At 35.0% G+C, this 17,093-nt stretch overlaps 2 protein-coding genes across 2 annotated transcripts; both read left to right on the top strand.

The window, feature by feature from the left end:
• Positions 1-496: 496 nt before the first annotated feature.
• Positions 497-4,405, top strand: LOC137818109 (disease resistance protein RUN1). Its single transcript, XM_068621339.2, is given in 6 exon segments — positions 497-1,045; positions 1,129-2,215; positions 2,299-2,559; positions 2,670-3,395; positions 3,793-4,171; positions 4,174-4,405. Coding segments are annotated over 6 exon segments (3,006 nt in total). The 5' UTR covers positions 497-560; the 3' UTR covers positions 4,242-4,405.
• Positions 4,406-11,203: 6,798 nt separating this feature from the next.
• LOC137818108 (disease resistance protein RPV1) lies at positions 11,204-15,025 on the top strand. The gene is given in 6 exon segments (XM_068621337.2): positions 11,204-11,761; positions 11,839-12,922; positions 13,006-13,266; positions 13,377-14,102; positions 14,510-14,921; positions 14,924-15,025. Coding segments are annotated over 6 exon segments (3,003 nt in total). The 5' UTR covers positions 11,204-11,276; the 3' UTR covers positions 14,959-15,025.
• The last annotated feature ends 2,068 nt before the right edge of the window (positions 15,026-17,093 follow it).

Below are 17,093 nucleotides of genomic sequence, written 5' to 3'. Positions count from 1 at the left end.
ACCCAACAACATCTCTCGCACGAGCTTTCGCATCCTCGTACCTTGGTAGGCATTTCTCCGGCAGCGTAGTGTTGAGTGGAAGACCCCTTGAACAAAGACGAAGTCAGGAGCGTGAAGGTCGTCCATTGTTGCGTGAAGGTTTAAGAGCATCATCTGCATCAGCGCACCCTACAAGCTTTTTTCAAAATAAACATGACAAGGATACAATTGGATTTTAAAATGTTCGTTGGGTGCTAATCACAATTGATTGGGTGCATGAAGAAATTGGCTAATATTAATATATTGAGAGTCTCATTTGTTCTAGTATAAATCTTATTTTTTTTTGTCTAAAATTTTAGTTTTTTATAAAATAATGAAAAAATATATATATTTTTTAAATGAAGGTTGTATAATAGAACAAGTTGTAAATATATTACTTTTCTAAAGTAAAATGGGTGCTGCAATTCATGAGCTTCCACGACTATAAAAAAGAAATGTATTAATCTTTGGCTTCTTTGAATGGTTTTCTGTCTTGACTGTGTTGCATTTTTGCTTTCTCTTCTTCTAACCGTTGACCTTCCATGGAATTGGCCTCTTCATCATCCAAAATCCCACAGATGTACGATGTGCTCATCAACTTTAATGGAGAAGACATCCAAAGGAAATTTGTTTCTCATCTCGATTCTGCCCTCTCTGCTGTTGGCTTCACCACTTTCCTTCACCACCCCAATGCAGACAACCCAATTCACTTCCAACAACCTATTCTCAATCTCTGTCGTGTAGCAATTGTTGTTTTCACCAAATCCTATTCTCAGTCTGCTTGGTGTCTTAATCAGCTTCAACAAATCATCAAATGGCACCAAACTTATTGCCGACATGTTCTGCCCGTTTATTACGAAATCCAGCCATCTGATGTACGTCTTCAGATGGGTGGTTTTGGAAAAGCCTTCAAAGCAACTGCACACCAAACATTCTCACCACAACAACTGAGGCATGGCATGTCCAGATGGAGCCATGCACTCACCAAAGCTGCAAATTTATTTGGATGGGATGAGAGCAATTACAGGTAAATCACTCACGCATATTTTAAGTTTGTGATTTAATTTTGGTAATACGTGACTTGTTCTATAATTGTTATTGACCTTGAAGGAGTGATGCTGAACTAGTGGACAAAATTGTTAAGACAGTTCTTTATTTACCAGTCTTGTCTGCTACTAAATTTCCAGTTGGATTACAATTACACATGGAGGATGCGATTCTAACTATCAAATATGAATCCACGGAAGTTTGTATGATATCAATATGTGCAGAGGGAGGATCTGGCAAAACCACCCTTGCCAAAGCCATCTACCATCAAATTCATGGTACATTCGTAGAGAAAAGTTTCATTGAAGGTATTGGGCAATTTAGCGGAATAAGAGGGGATCTTCGTTTACTAGAACAACTCCTTTCAGATGTCCTAAACACGAAGGTAGAGATAGATAGCTTTGAGATGGGAAGAAGTATGATTCGGGAAAGACTTTCTGGTAAAAGGGTGCTCATTGTACTTGACGATATACCTACGTTTAATGGACAATTACTACGGGAATGCTTTCATTGGTTCGGAGGAGGAAGTGTAATAATCATTACAACAAGACCTGAAAACATACTGAGGATATATAAAGCTGATTCTGTTATTCATGTAAAGTTAATGAACGCAAACGAGTCCCTTGAGCTTCTTAGTTGGCACGCATTTAGAGAAGCAAAACCAAAACAAGAATACCATTTCCTTGCAGAAAGAGTAGTTTCTTATTGTGGAGGAATACCTTTAGCTCTTGAAGTCATTGGAAGTTATTTATATGAAAGGACCAAAGATGAATGGAATTCAGTACTGTTACTATTAGACAGTATTCCCCAGCACGATGTTGAATCGAAATTGAGAATAAGTTTCAACGGTTTAAGCAATCAAATGCAAAAAGATTTATTTCTTGATGTATGTTGTTCCTTTGTTGGTAAGAGCAGAACCTATGTCACGAAGATCCTAAATGGCTGTGGAATAGACGCTGATAGTGGAATAAGAGTTCTCATAAAGCATAGTCTCATACAAATTAATAAGAACAACAAATTAATAATGCATCCGTTGCTACGAGAAATGGGAAGAGAAATTATTCGTCATATTTCAACAAATCAACCCTGGAAGAACAGTCAACTGTGGTGGTTTGATAATGATGCAGAATATGCACTGTCAGAGAATACGGTAAGAACATCCTTTATCTATGCTTTTGAATCTTCTTTTGAAAGTGGTTGCTTTCTCATTTGCAATATATTTCTTTTTCTTAGCTCTTTTCCTCAAAGGGCACAAAAGTCATTCAGAGATTGCCTATCGGAAGAGATTTCGTCAGACACCATCCTTTACGGGTAAGAGACCCATCAAGACTGCTGAAACTCGCTGGAGATTCTGAGTACCATTTTAAGAAACTGAGATGGATCAGTTTTCGAGGGTTTTCTTCAGAATACCTAACTAACCACTTTTATCTGCACGATGCAATAGCCATTGATGTAAAACACAGTCTTCTTCGATTCCTTTGGAAAGAACCCCAGGTTTTTATCACGTGCCATTCTCTTTTAAAATTATTATTTGTTTCTTCTTATAACTATTTAGTTTTTTCGTTTTCTTCTCTAATATATTACCAAAAACTATGTTCTTAAAGGTTTTGATGTGGCTAAAAGTCCTTGATCTTAGTCACTCCAAGTATTTAATAGAAACCCCTGTCTTTTATGGAACACGAAGTCTTGAACAGCTCATTCTCAAAGATTGTCCAAGATTGAGACAAGTACACCCTTCTATTGGATGTCTCTGCAATCTTATACTGCTAAATTTGCAGGACTGTACAAATCTAAGCAATCTTCCCAAAAAGATATATAAGTTGAAATCCTTAAAAACTCTGATTCTATCTGGTTGTTCGAAGATGGACCTAATGGAAAAAGATATAGTGCGAATGAAATCCTTCATAACTATAATTGCTAAAAATACAGTTATGAAACAATTGCCTTTTACAATTGTAAGCCCAAAAAGCATTGGATATATATCCCTACGTGGATTTGAGGGATTTTCACATAATCTTTTTCCTTCTATCATTCGGTCTCGGATGTCGCCAACAATGAATCCCCTATCTTATATTCATTCCTTTATGCATATGGAAGATAATAATTGGGATGATATATCACCATTGCTTAGCAGCCTCACAAATCTTCGAAGTGTTTCGGTGCAATGTGATGCCGAGTTTCAACTATCTGAGCAAGTAAAAACCATAGTGGCCGAATATGGTGCAAATGTTAGAGAATCAGTTCTTTCAAAGCATCACGTAAGGTATTCTCTGACTGGTGTTGGAAGATACAAAGAATTCTTCAATACTGTGAGCGATATCATACCTAAGGTTCTTCTCTCGCTTTCCCTTTGTTTATTACCTTCACCATCATTTTAGCTATTATTTGAGAGAACTTAAAATAATCATAATTAAGTATCTTGAAGAAACTACAATACTGAACTTTTAACACCACGATTTCATCTAAAAGTATCTGGTTTTAGTAATCAACTAACAAGTCATTATGCTTATACTACCAAATAGATTTCACTTTCTTGGTTTACTAGCTTCATGATTGCTTGATTCCCATTGATCGTACGTAGAAATATAAACTAAGAGATAAAAACAGACTAAATCACTAAAGAAAAGATCGGGATGTATATACAACAAAACTATTAACCAGATTTGCTTTAATCATGTATAATATTTTTGTTTAGCTAAACATGCCCTTGTTCATCACATGATACAGGTATTTGCAAGCAGTGAGTCATGTGATGTTACTCTCCCAGGTGACAATGATCCTTATTGGTTGGCCCATATGGGTAATGGACATTATGTTTCTTTCACTGTGCCACAACATCGTGTGGTGAAGGGAATGGCTTTGTGTGTTGTTTATTTATCAACCTCCGAAATCATTGAACCTGAACTTACTACTGTCTTAATTGTTAATTACACGAAGTGCACATGCCAAATACACAATCATGGCACAGGAATTTCCTTTAATGATGAAGATTGGCATGACATATTGTCAAGTTTAGGATCAGGTGACAAGGTGGAGATTTTTGTGAATTTTGGTCACGATTTGGTGATTAAGAACACAGCTGTCTATCTGATATGTTGTGAATCAAATGACTAGAAAAGGAGCCTGTGCCAAAGAAAAACTCTCTCCTTAAATTCATAAAGAAAACTCTAATGTGAGTTCTAGTAAGTCATTTATCTCCTTCGTTGCAATTTATTTTTTCTGATCCTTTCCTTGTTTTTCTTTGTATAGCTCATAGTTACGAGATTCATATTTATTTTACCCTGTTTCTCACTCCTCACATTGTTTACTTGAACTGTTTATTGTATTTGCTTTGTCGTTGTTACTTTTGTCAATTCTTTTCCCTTTTTAGCATATAATATTGCATTCAGAAATCCTCGTAAAAAATATTGCATTATGAAATAAAGATAGCTGCGGTTCGATAATTTGTTATGTGTTTCGTCTGCTATATGCTATGTACTCTCTGTTTTCGTTTCAACAGAAGAAGCACTGTAGCCTCATCCCTTTATGTAAAGACTAAATTAAACAAAGTTTGATTTCATTTCTCCTTATTTACACTGATTATATTTTTTTATGTCTAATTTAAAAATATTTCATTTTTTTTTTCAATTTACATTTACAAGTTTCATTATAGTTTTCAGTTATGTAAAGTCACCTAATTATTTTAATTTTTTAATTTTCAACTATATTTTTTCAAATATAGATCTTACAAATTATTTTAATTTGTTATAAATTGTTTTAAAATTAATTCTTATAAATTGATATTCATTTGATATGTCCAAATATAATCTTTAAAAAATTCAAAAAAATAACCATGTAGACAAATACCGCTAATAGTTAGAAAATTACAAATGTGTACTTTTTACTGACAATTAAGTTTCTATAATTTAAAAAATTAAATTTAACTTTTAAAGACTGAAATAATATAGTACCTATAATTTTAAACAATTTTAGATATTTATTCTTAGAGACTAAATTATAATTTTAAATAATTTAACATATTTAGTCTTACGAATTAAAATGATTTAGTTCATATAATTTTAAGCAATTTTAAAATTTTAAAAAAAAAATTAAAAGTCTATTTCTTTTTATAATCAACTATGAAGGTATTCATGCATTTTGGGGGCAATTTGGGTTGGAATTGTGAATGAAATTTGGAAGCATAGGAACTCGATCGTCTTTAATGGAGGAGTGATAGATGTGTTAGAAGTTTTTGTCTCTGCGCAAGTAAAGGTATGGTCTTGGATTCCTGCAAAGTCCCGCGAAGTTTACTTTTCCTACCCCTGTTGGGTTATGGATCCTTTGGCATGTATACGACCGATTCGGTAAAGCTAGTTAGCGCTTGGTTTGGTTGGTCCTTTGTCCGACGATTTTGGGTGCCAAGTTAGGAGTTAGATTCTATGTGTTCTTGTAAAAGGGTTGGATCACCCGTAAAGTGGTCCCAATTTATTTATTTTTTATTGCTGATAAAAAAAATGCATTGATAAAAAAAATTAATTATTCATTCAATTTTAATAACAAAATGAATGTGTAGAGCACCTGGTTAGGGACATAAGATTGAACACTTACAAAGGAAAAGGAAGATACACTAATGCAATCAAATAAAAAAATCTGACACAAAATGAAACACATAGTGGATAATGAAGATATTTTAATAGAGTTAATAAAGACATGTGGAAAGTATTTTTGCAAATGGCTAAGCAGACCTAGAGAGGAAATCATTTGATGATTTTATAAAATATGTTCACAAGTATTCTGAAAAGAAATAACCAACAAGTACTGTACATGTAATAAAATATTTAATAATAATATAATTTTTATATTGGTTACCCAACTTGATTTATCTATAGTTTTTCAAAGTGATTTAAAAAAAAAAGGTTATAATGTTGTCACTTTTTGACTTACAACAAGTAGTAGATAAAATCACAAGTAATTATCTAGGTACATAACATTTATAACTTTATTTGATAGTAAAGTTCACTCTTAAACAAGTAAATATAAAATTATATGCTCATTACTTTAGAAATATTACTTCACAACAATGAATAGTTTTCAAAGAAAATCACTCATTTACACTTTTAGCACTTGAAGGCATTTTTACACTAATCTCATGCAAATAAGACTAATTAGTTGTATCTATGGACTTGATTATTGCATAGATAGAAAAGAGCTTAAATAATTTTAAATAAATACATGATTATAAAGTAGATTTAACTTACTTTTCTTTCATGCGTAAAATAAGAGGAATCAATTAATTTTTGTAATGGGATTTATTAAATCTAAAGACAATAAGGTGTTAACATTAGAAGGAAAATAATCCAGAAGAAAATTGAATTCCATCAAGCTTTATTAATTCTAGGTCAAAACATATGAAAAGTCTCAACTTGTCCATGAAAAACTGTTTCACAAAAAAAAAAAAAAAAACTGTTTCACAACTTTTCATAAATATGTTTCTCATATAATCATAACAGGTGATTCAAAACAATAATTCTTTAAACGATACCGTGATACTCATCAAACGATAATACCTATCAAACAATAAAAAATCACCAGAAAATCTAACATAACTTCAACTTAGATTTTATCTGAATCAATCTTCACAATATTCTTTTCCATGTCATGTAAACCGTGAAAACTTATTTTAATTTCTCTTGAACTTGATCAATGGGAATATTTTTTAGTTTTGACGATATATCTTCCCAGTCTTCCATTGTCCTATCACATAACTCATGACCCCTTACCAAGCATCAATTGTGTGTTCTCACTTGTTCTACAACAAGAAAGACAATTAATGAGAAGTGTAGTTTTTGACAGCAAAATTCTGATAAATTCTACAAACCCAAATAATTGAAAAAAAGATAAAGTCATTGAAACCAGGTGGAAATCACAAGGGAGAGGAAGAAGTCGGAATCAGAATTATGGTAGTTATTGTCACAAACTAAACCACACTGCTGATGAATGTTTTTTAAAACATGGATTCCCTCCATGGTATAAACGCAAGAATGATAGAGCCATCAACAACATTTTTTCACAAAATTACGCTGCTACTAACAAGACTGAAGATATTGACCAAGAAGGTCTAACCATTCCCTTAGTCAAGAGAGTGCACAGTTTACACAAGAACAGATCCAACAAATCTTGAAGATTTTCCAAGAATAAAAAAATGAGTCTATTCATAAGGTGAACAACTTCACTGGTGAGTTATCTTTTGGAAAACTGAGAAAGGTAAGTATGTAAAAAATTATTGGATTTTAGATACCGGAGCAACAAATCACGTTACTCACTGCGAATACTTTGTTTAAATTTTTTTTACAGGATAAAACCTATAATTGTTAAATTACCAAACAATTCACGTGTTATAGCTGAACATGCAGGAACCGTACAAATATCTTATCTTTTTTTTTCTGTATGATGTCTTATACATTCTTGAATTTACTATAATCTTGTTTCTGCTCAACGTGTCATTGAATGTCTTAATTGTAAACTGACTTTCTGTAGGGATCTAAAAACTAACCTTAGAGTAAAAGTGGTATATTTTAAATGATACCTGAATATTTTATTATTAAAATGAAAATGACATATAAATAGAGAATTCAGTTATTCAGGTCTCATTTTAAAAGAACCACCATCTCTCTAAAATTTCCCTTTTCCTTTCTCTCCCTTTTTCTAAGATTCTGATCTCCTCACTTATCAGTTTTGCGATTGGAGTCTGCCATTGGACTCCTGGCAGCGAAGATTACAAGACTGCCCGATCAAAATCTCTTATAGAGTAAGTTCAATTTTGTTCCTCTTTTTCCTTTTCTCTCCCTTCTCTCTAAGATTCTGACCTCCTCACTTATCAGTTTGGCGATCGGAGTCTGCCATTGGAATGCTGACAGTGAACCCTATAAGATTGCTTGATCAAAATATCAGATAGAGTAAGTTCATTCTTGGCCCCTTTTTCTTTTGAGTTAATTTTGATCTTATTAGATTTATGCTTTGCATATGATTCTTTTAGCTTCAAGGTTAATTTTGTTAACAAAGGGTCCTAGTTATATAGTTATACTTTTATCAGGATTCTGTGGTGCAGGTTAAATTACCTTTAGGCTTTTGGTAGATTTGGAGATCCTAGTGATCATCAGCTAAAGTTCAGGTAAGGGAAGCTAGTTCTAAATTGCCAATAGAACCCTAGTCTAGAAGATCTGGATGTGGGGATGACGACTTAAACACAACGCTCTTATCTCCGACCTACATTAATTCATTTCGAAACAGAAATAAGTCAAAGGATAGGCCTTAACAAGTAGAAAAAAGATAAAGGAACTACTTTTTTTTTCTAGTAAGATGGTTAGACCCCCCCGGGAAGAACCCAGAGAAAGTACCTATACAACAATATCTATTGTCCATACAAAGACTTGAGGTGACTAGCCTTAGCTAACAGCAGAGGTATTCTCTTTGACTCAGGATTATGAACTAATCTCCGGTCCTGCTTTGCCAGGAGAGCCTGATTGAAATGAAACAAGAGAACTTCCTGAAGCCGAGACCTCCAAACTTGCTAATCAATGACTCTATCTGCTCACATATTGTTTGAGGAATCTTAAAACAACTCATAATGTAGGGATAGCCTGTACCACAGCTTTGATCAGAACCTCCTTGCCTGCCTTTGACAGAGGCTACGCTCCCTTACTCCCAACAAGTTGCTGGTCGGGAAATTGTTTGAGATTGAAATGAAAAGCTTAGATATAGTAGACGGTGTAGAATGTATAAGTTTGGTTTTCTTGACAATTTCAGAGCATATATTTTGATTATTTCATGATGATTCAGTTTATGAACTAAAAATTGTTTGTGACAATTTTTAAAGTAAATTATGAGTTGATTATTTGAAGAATTGCTATGTTGATTTTAATCTGAATTATGGTGTTTTTGAGATAAATTAGTTGTTGGGTTTAACAATTGGTGATCAAACTTTAATTTTCATGTTGTGGCTTCCCCATTCTTTTTATTAAATAATGTTGGATACATGGTGCTAGGTATATGTAAAGTAAAAAGAAGAATATTTATTGTTCATGCTCTTTTCTTTCATTCTATAAATGCTATATAATGTTGGATAATAGTTTTCTTTTCTCCTTTTGTAATTGGTGTAACAATCTTGCAATAATTCTAACTCACTCTTGCAATAATACATTCATATGTATAAATATTCAAAAATGTCCTAGCTTGAATATCTTTTTTTTTTATTTCACAATTTGCGTGGGTCTAACTCACACTAACATTTTCTTTTATTTCACATTTTGTGTGGGCCTAACCCACACTAACATTTTAAATTATTTCTTAATAGTGTCGGTCAAACTCATTCATGATTTTAATTTAGCATCCAAGAAGCGGAGGCTAAACCTACACTAGCTTAAAATTATAAAATAATAGTTCTAACTTTGTGGCGGCCAAAATGTCTACTTGCGTGCACATTGTGTAGGTGTACTCAGATTGCGTCAGCTGAGACCCACAGAAAAAAGTTAGCATCCAGGGTATTAACTTCCATTTTTTGGGAGACGCTAGGCCTACACTAACAATGATTTTGCGTAGGTTTTTTACTATTTGTGTCTCTCTGAAGCCCACACTTTTTACCTTATTTCTTGTAGTGCACGGTAACCATGCAGATTGAAAAAATAGTTGGTGAGAAGATTTTTCTTTTTCTAAAATGGTGCAATTTTGTCAAAGATTTACATAAATTTACACATTTTAAAAATATTACCCATATAATTAATTTCTCGTACTATCACATCATTTTATTGTAAAGAAGTTGTGTATCTATGATATCACTTTAGTTTTGTGATATTGAAGTTGTTTTAAGTATATACGATTTGATTAATGTTAATCAGGTCTTTTTTTTAATTATTCTAAATAAAGTCGTGTCGTCGTTAAAATCAGATCACACCAAAACTGTGTCATACCGATACAATTTTAGTGTAATTTGATTTCAATACAAAAAGACATTGATCACAATATCCCTTCTCCATAAAAATATTATTTTTTGTTATGATAATCTTGTCAGATTCAAATGACACTTTAACCTCAACTTTGCTTAGCAATGTTACAAAGATCAAATTAACTTTAATCGATGACACATGTAGCACATGACTCAAAGCCAGAGTTTTACTAGATGTGTGCTTTAGAAAAACCTTTCCTTTTCTAGGACAACAATTGTCCTGGAATCACCAAGATAAACTTCTCCTTCTCCATCCCCACACTTGTGTAGGAGTTAAACACATTTCTGTTTCCATAGATGTGTTTGGTAGACCCACCCATTTGCTCACATTGGTCACAAGATTTACTTGTGAAATGACTGCAACAATGGTATCTTCCCCTCCGGCTAGATTTGTCTTGGAAGGATAGTCGTTTTTGGCTCCATGTTTGCACTAAGGTGCATGATGACCTGACTTTCCACAGACAAAGCAATTTCCATTTTTCTTAAAGGTGGGGTTAGCTCCATTGTTACGAATTTATTATTATATTTCTTTTTGTGATCAGATTTTTTCTAGCACCTTTTTGGAGTTGGTTTGTCTTCTACTATATTTGCAGACAAAGTTTTGGCCTTTGCAACAACACACTCCTTCCTGTTTGTGTCTTCAATGATGATGTGGGTGATAAGATATGATAGTGACATTTGTTTGTACCCGTGCTATAGTTGCTGTTTGTAATCAGTTCAAGATTATGAAAGTTTCTAAAAACTCAAGCTTATTGTATAAATTTTTATAATAATTATAAAAATAAAAAACAAATTTGTTTGAACTAGTCATGAAAAACATCTTTTTGCTAAAAAGAAAAATTGAAATATATTTATCAATTTAATCTTTATTGTCAATTTATATAATTTTTATAATTATATAATATATAGATCTGTGTCTCAATATCTTACCTTTTAAAAATTATACCTATTATTCCGTATTCGTGTTTATGTTATATCAATATTCAATGTCTTTGCTACATAATAAAATATATTTAGAAAAATCTTCATACTTATTTTTTCGGTGGTTCAGAGTGGGTGTTGGTCTAACTTTTGAAGTGGCTAAAGTTAAACGTGTGCTGGGATTAACGCGCTTCCGCGACTATGAAAAATATATAATAATCTTTGGCTACTTTAAATGGTTCTGTGTCTTTTGTCCGTGTTGCATTATTGCTTTCTCTTCTTCTAACAGTTGACCTCATCAATTCCTTCCATGGAATTGGCGTCTTCATCATCCAAACTCCCACGGATGTATGATGTGCTCATCAACTTCAATGGAGAAGACATCCAAAGGAAATTTGTTTCTCATCTCGATTCTGCCCTCTCTGCTGTTTGCTTCACCACTTTCCTTCACCACCCCAGTGCAGACAACCCACATCACATCCAACAACCTGTTCTCAATCTCTGTCGGGTAGCGATTGTTGTTTTCACCAAAACCTATTCTCAATCTGCTTGGTGTCTTGATCAGCTCCAACAAATCATTAAATGGCACCAATCTTACTGCCGACATGTTCTGCCTGTTTATTACGAAATTGAGCCATCTGATGTACGTCTTCAGAAGGGTGATTTTGGAAAAGCCTTCAAAGCAACTGCACACCAAACATTTTCAGCAGAACAACTGGAGCATGCCATATCCAGGTGGAGCCACGCACTCACCAAAGCTGCAAATTTCTTTGGATGTGATGAGAGCAATTACAGGTAAATCACTCACTTACTAAGCTTGTACTTCAATTTTGGTAATACATAACTTTGTATAATTGTTATTGACCTTGAAGGAGTGATGCTGAACTAGTGGACAAAATTGTTAAGACCGTTCTTCATTTTCCAGTATTGTCTGCTACTAAATTTCCAGTTGGATTACAATCGCACGTAGAGGATCTGATTCGAACTATCAAAAATAAATCCACAAAAGTTTGTACGATAGCGATATATGGAAAGGAAGGATCTGGTAAAACAACCCTTGCTAAAGCAATCTACTATCAACTTCATGATACATTCACGGAGAAAAGTTTCATTGAAGAGATTGGACAAGTTAGCGGAATAAGAGAGAATCTTGGTTTACTAGAACAACTCCTTTCAGATGTCCTAAAATCAAAGGTAGAGATACATAGCTTTGAGATGGGAAGAACTATGATTCGGGAAAGACTTCCTGGAAAAAGAGTGCTCATTGTACTTGACGATGTGCCTGAGCTTAATAGACAATTACTATGGGAATGCCGTCATAAGTTAGGAGGAGGAAGTGTAATAATCATTACAACAAGATCTGAAATCTTACTGAGGATATATAAAGCTGATTCTATTTTTCATGTAGAGTCAATGAACGCCAAGGAGTCCCTTGAGCTTCTTAGTTGGCACGCATTTAGAGAAAAAAAACCAAAACAAGAATACCATCTCCTTGCAGAAAGTGTAGTTTGGTATTGTGGAGGACTACCTCTAGCTCTTGAAGTCATTGGAAGTTATTTATATGAAAGGACCAAAGAAGAATGGAATTCAGTATTGTTAAGATTAGACAATATTCCCCAGCACGATCTTCAAAGGAAATTGAAAATAAGTTTCGACCGTTTACGCAATCAAATGGAAAAAGATTTATTTCTTGATGTATGTTGTTCCTTTGTTGGTAAGAGCAGAACCTATGTTACGAAGATTCTAAATGGCTGTGGAATAGACGCTGATAGTGGAATAAGAGTTCTCATAAAGCATAGTCTCATACAAATTAATAAGAACAACAAATTAATAATGCATTCGTTGCTACGAGAAATGGGAAGAGAAATTATTTATCAAATTTCAGGAGAAGAACCTGAGAAGAACAGTAAACTGTGGTTTGATAAGGATGCAAGATATTCACTGTCAGAGAATACGGTAAGAACATCCTTTATCAATGGTTTTGGAATTTTTTTTGGAAGTGGTTACTTTCTCATGTGCAACATATTTCTTTTTGTTAGCTCTTTTCATCTAAGGGCACAAAAGTCATTCAGAGTTTGCCTATCGGAATAGATTTCTTTGGACGCTATCCTTTACAGGTAAGAGAGTCATCAAGACTGCTGGAAGTCGCTGGAGATTCTGAGTACCATTTTAAGAATCTGAGATGGATTAGTTTGGGAGGGTTTTCTACAGAATACCTACCTAACCACTTTTGTCTGCATGATGCAATAGCCATTGATGTAAAACACAGTCTTCTTCGATTCCTTTGGAAAGAACCTCAGGTTTTTATCACGTGCCATTCTGTTTTAAAATTATTATTTGTTTCCACTTATAACTATTTCGTTTTCTCGTTTTCTTCTCTAATATATTACCAAAAACTATCTTCTTAAAGGTTTTGACGCTGCTAAAAGTCCTTGATCTCAGTCACTCAAAGTATTTGATAGAAACCCCTGATTTTTCCGGACTCCCAAGTCTTGAACAGCTCATTCTCAAAGATTGTCCAAGATTGTGCCAAGTACACCAATCTATTGAATGTCTCTGCTATCTTACATTGCTAAATTTGCAGGACTGTACAAATCTAAGCAATCTCCCCAGAAAGATATATAAGTTGAAATCCTTAAACACTCTGATTTTATCTGGTTGTTCGAAGATTGACTTAATGGAAAAAGATATAGTGGGATTGAAATCCTTGATAACTATAATGGCTGAAAATACAGTTACTAAACAATTGCCTTTTACAATTGTAAGCCCAAAAAGCATTGGATATATATTCCTACGTGGATGTGAGGAATTGTCACATAATCTTTTTCCTTCTATCATTCGGTCTCGGATGTGGCCAACAATGAATCCCCTATCTTATATTCATCTCTTCATGGATATGGAGGATAATAGTTGGGATGAAATTGCAGCATTTCTTAGAAGCCTTGCCAATCTCCGAAGTGTTCTGGTGGAATGTGACGTCGAGTTTCATCTATCTGAACAAGTAAAAAGTATAGTGGTCGAATATGGTGGAAATATTACAGAATCAGATATTTCAAAGAATCACCTCAAGTCTTTTCTGACTGGCATTGGAAGATACAAAGAATTCTTCAATACTCTAAGCGATAGCATACCTAAGGTTCTTCTCTAGTTTTCCCTTTGTTTATTACCTTCACCATCATTTTAGCTACTATTTCTGAGAACATAAAATAATCCTAATGAAGTATCTAGTAGAAACTACAATACTGAAGTTTTAGCACCACGACTTCATCTAAAAGTATCTGATTTTAGTAATCAACTAACCAAGTCCTTATGCTTATAATAAGTACTACCAAATTGATTTCCACTTTCTTGCTTTACTAGCTTCATGATTGCTTTATTCCCAATGATTGTTGAAATATAAACTACAAAAACAGAAATGCATACTAAAAGTGATGGTGATATATATATATATATACACAACAAAACTATTAACCAGATTTGTTTTAATCATGTATAACATTTTTGTTTAACTAAACATACGTCCTTCTTTATGACATGATACAGGTATTTGCAAGCAGTGAGTCATGTGATGTTTCTCTCCCAGGTGACAATCTTCCTTATTGGTTGGCCCATATGGGTGATGGACATTCTGTTTATTTCACTGTGCCTCAAGATCGTGTCGTGAAGGGAATGGCTTTGTGTGTAGTTTATTTATCAACCTTCGAAATCATTGAACCTGAACTTATTACTGTCTTAATTGTTAATTACACGAAGTGCACATGTCAGATACACAACCATGGCACAGTAATTTCCTTCAATAATGAAGATTGGCCTGACATAATGTCAAATTTAGGATCAGGAGACAAGGTGGAGATTTTTGTGAGTTTTGGTCACGATTTGATGGTTAAGAACACAACTGTCTATCTGATATGTAGTGAAGCAAATGACTTAGAAAAGGAGCCTGTACCAAAGAAAAATCTCTCCTTAAATTCATAAAGAAAACTCTAATGTGAGTACAAATAAGTCATTTATCTTCTTTGAGAACTTTGAGTTATGGAATTAGTCCGTCCTTCATCGCAATTTATTTTTTCTGATCCTGCTTCAATGTTCATACCTTCACTGCTACAATGAACTAGCCACGTACCTGCATCAAACCACCCTTTCAACCATAAACTGTATTTTTTTTTATCAGCAATAAATAAATAAAATTACGAGGGATACTTAAGGGGTATCCCAACCCGTATACAACAGCCACATAGTTACTCCTCCGAACGGGAAGGATAACCCAAGTGTGACATATCCTGCAAAAGCTATATCCCCAGCCAGTTCACAAACATTTACCTACATGACAGAAAACTACAGGAAAAACCAGCAGAATAAACCAGCAGCTTCCCAACCCCAACACCATTCCAAAAGATATAGCAGAGCATCTCCTAGAACTCCCCCTGCACCCTGCAATCCAGCCCTCTATACCAGCGTAGAATTCCACTCTTCCGTCTACCAACCCCGCTCCAACAGTCTCTACTTCCTACTTTCCTTTCAATACCACCACACCACTAGAACTGTGCATCCAAGGTCGGTCTTTGCTTGCTTAACAGCTATAGAGGCTTTTAGAATAAGTGAATCACAAGCACATATGCCTTTTTCCTTCACCCACCGTCTCCATCACCTATGTATTAACCAGCCAATAACCTCCCAAACCTGCCAGCCACAACAAATCAGCCACGAATTTACGAAACACCATGTACCACCTTACCTTCTCTGCATAGAAACATCACGACCCTATTCCAGATTGAGTCGGACCCCCTGAATTGTGTGACTCAATTCCATCCTTGGAGAATCGGCTGCACCCATGGTATCACTTCAAACAGCCACCCCTCCTTTGGTACTGGTACGTCACTCCCCTACCAACGTACTCCCTTTTTAGCATATATATGCTCTCCTTAACAACCTGCTTCCGGTTCCTGCAAAAACCATTAACATAGGCCACCCCCGAGACAAGAACCAGCAACCCAATTCCCTGCCTGGAGAAAACTAACTAATCCATAAGGAGCCCAAACCATCACTAAAACAGATTCCTTCCTACCAAATACTTCACATGATGCCAATTCAGAAGTAACAACCATCTTCTTCGTAACCATCACTGACGCATGTACACCAGAAGATTTTAGCAGCTTCTGATGCAAATATTTGGGTTGAAAACCCAATCTACAAAAGAATAAGAAAACGAGCGAACTTTATGCTTCATCCACAACCAAGACTTCAGTTGAGCCCTCTGGAAAACCTCCTCAGCATCTACTACCCCTTGTTGGAATGCAATCATGTTCCTCTGGTCCCATAAACATCTAATGACATTTATCCATACCCCTTTCCAGATCCTATTCTGCTTATTACTAACTTGAAACAGGTGAAAAATGCAGCTTCAGATCATGTTGCTGTACGAATGAAATATCTACCCACTGAAAGCATAGAGACCAAACCTTCTGGGCATATTTACACTCCATGAAAAGGTGTTAACAGGTCTCCTCCTGTAACTGGCACAAGGGGCACATCTTTGAGTTCACCACTACCCCTCTCCGGCTCAGACTCACTCTTGTAGGAAGTCTTCCCATCAGTACCCTCCAGGCTGTCACTATCACATTTGGAAAAGCCTTCACCCTCCACAAGAGTTTATACACTTCTCCCTGGTTCCCTCTACCATGCTTAGCTAGACAGTCATAGGCAGAGCTCACCGAAAACAACCCCGGTACCTCCTTCCCCCATATCTGGGTGTCCTGGACATTTTCTCTCAAACTGGCCCCTGATAGAAGCATATTAAGGTCCCTCTCCAGAGAAGATTCCCATTCAAATCTACCTCTCCTCCACCTCAAGTCCCACCTCCACTCCGTGCCATCCCATTCACCCATCTCACCCACTGTTTTACCTTGGTTTAAAGATAAAGAATATAGGCGTGGGAACATAGATTTGAGATCCACACTTCCGATCCATACATCCTCCCAGAACTTTGCTTTGTCACCACGACCTATTTCCCAACCTAACTCTTCCTGAAACCACCCTTTACCTCCTCCCTCATTACACATCTTAGAGAGGTCTCTCCACCAACACGATTGATATTTGACAGGTGTAAGGCTGCTTTCCACTCCCAAAT

This window comes from Phaseolus vulgaris, chromosome 10, assembly GCF_051622355.1.
Source record: "Phaseolus vulgaris cultivar YP4 chromosome 10, ASM5162235v1, whole genome shotgun sequence".
Classification (NCBI taxonomy): Eukaryota; Viridiplantae; Streptophyta; class Magnoliopsida; order Fabales; family Fabaceae; genus Phaseolus; species Phaseolus vulgaris.
This window is presented reverse-complemented; position numbering and strand designations above follow the sequence as displayed.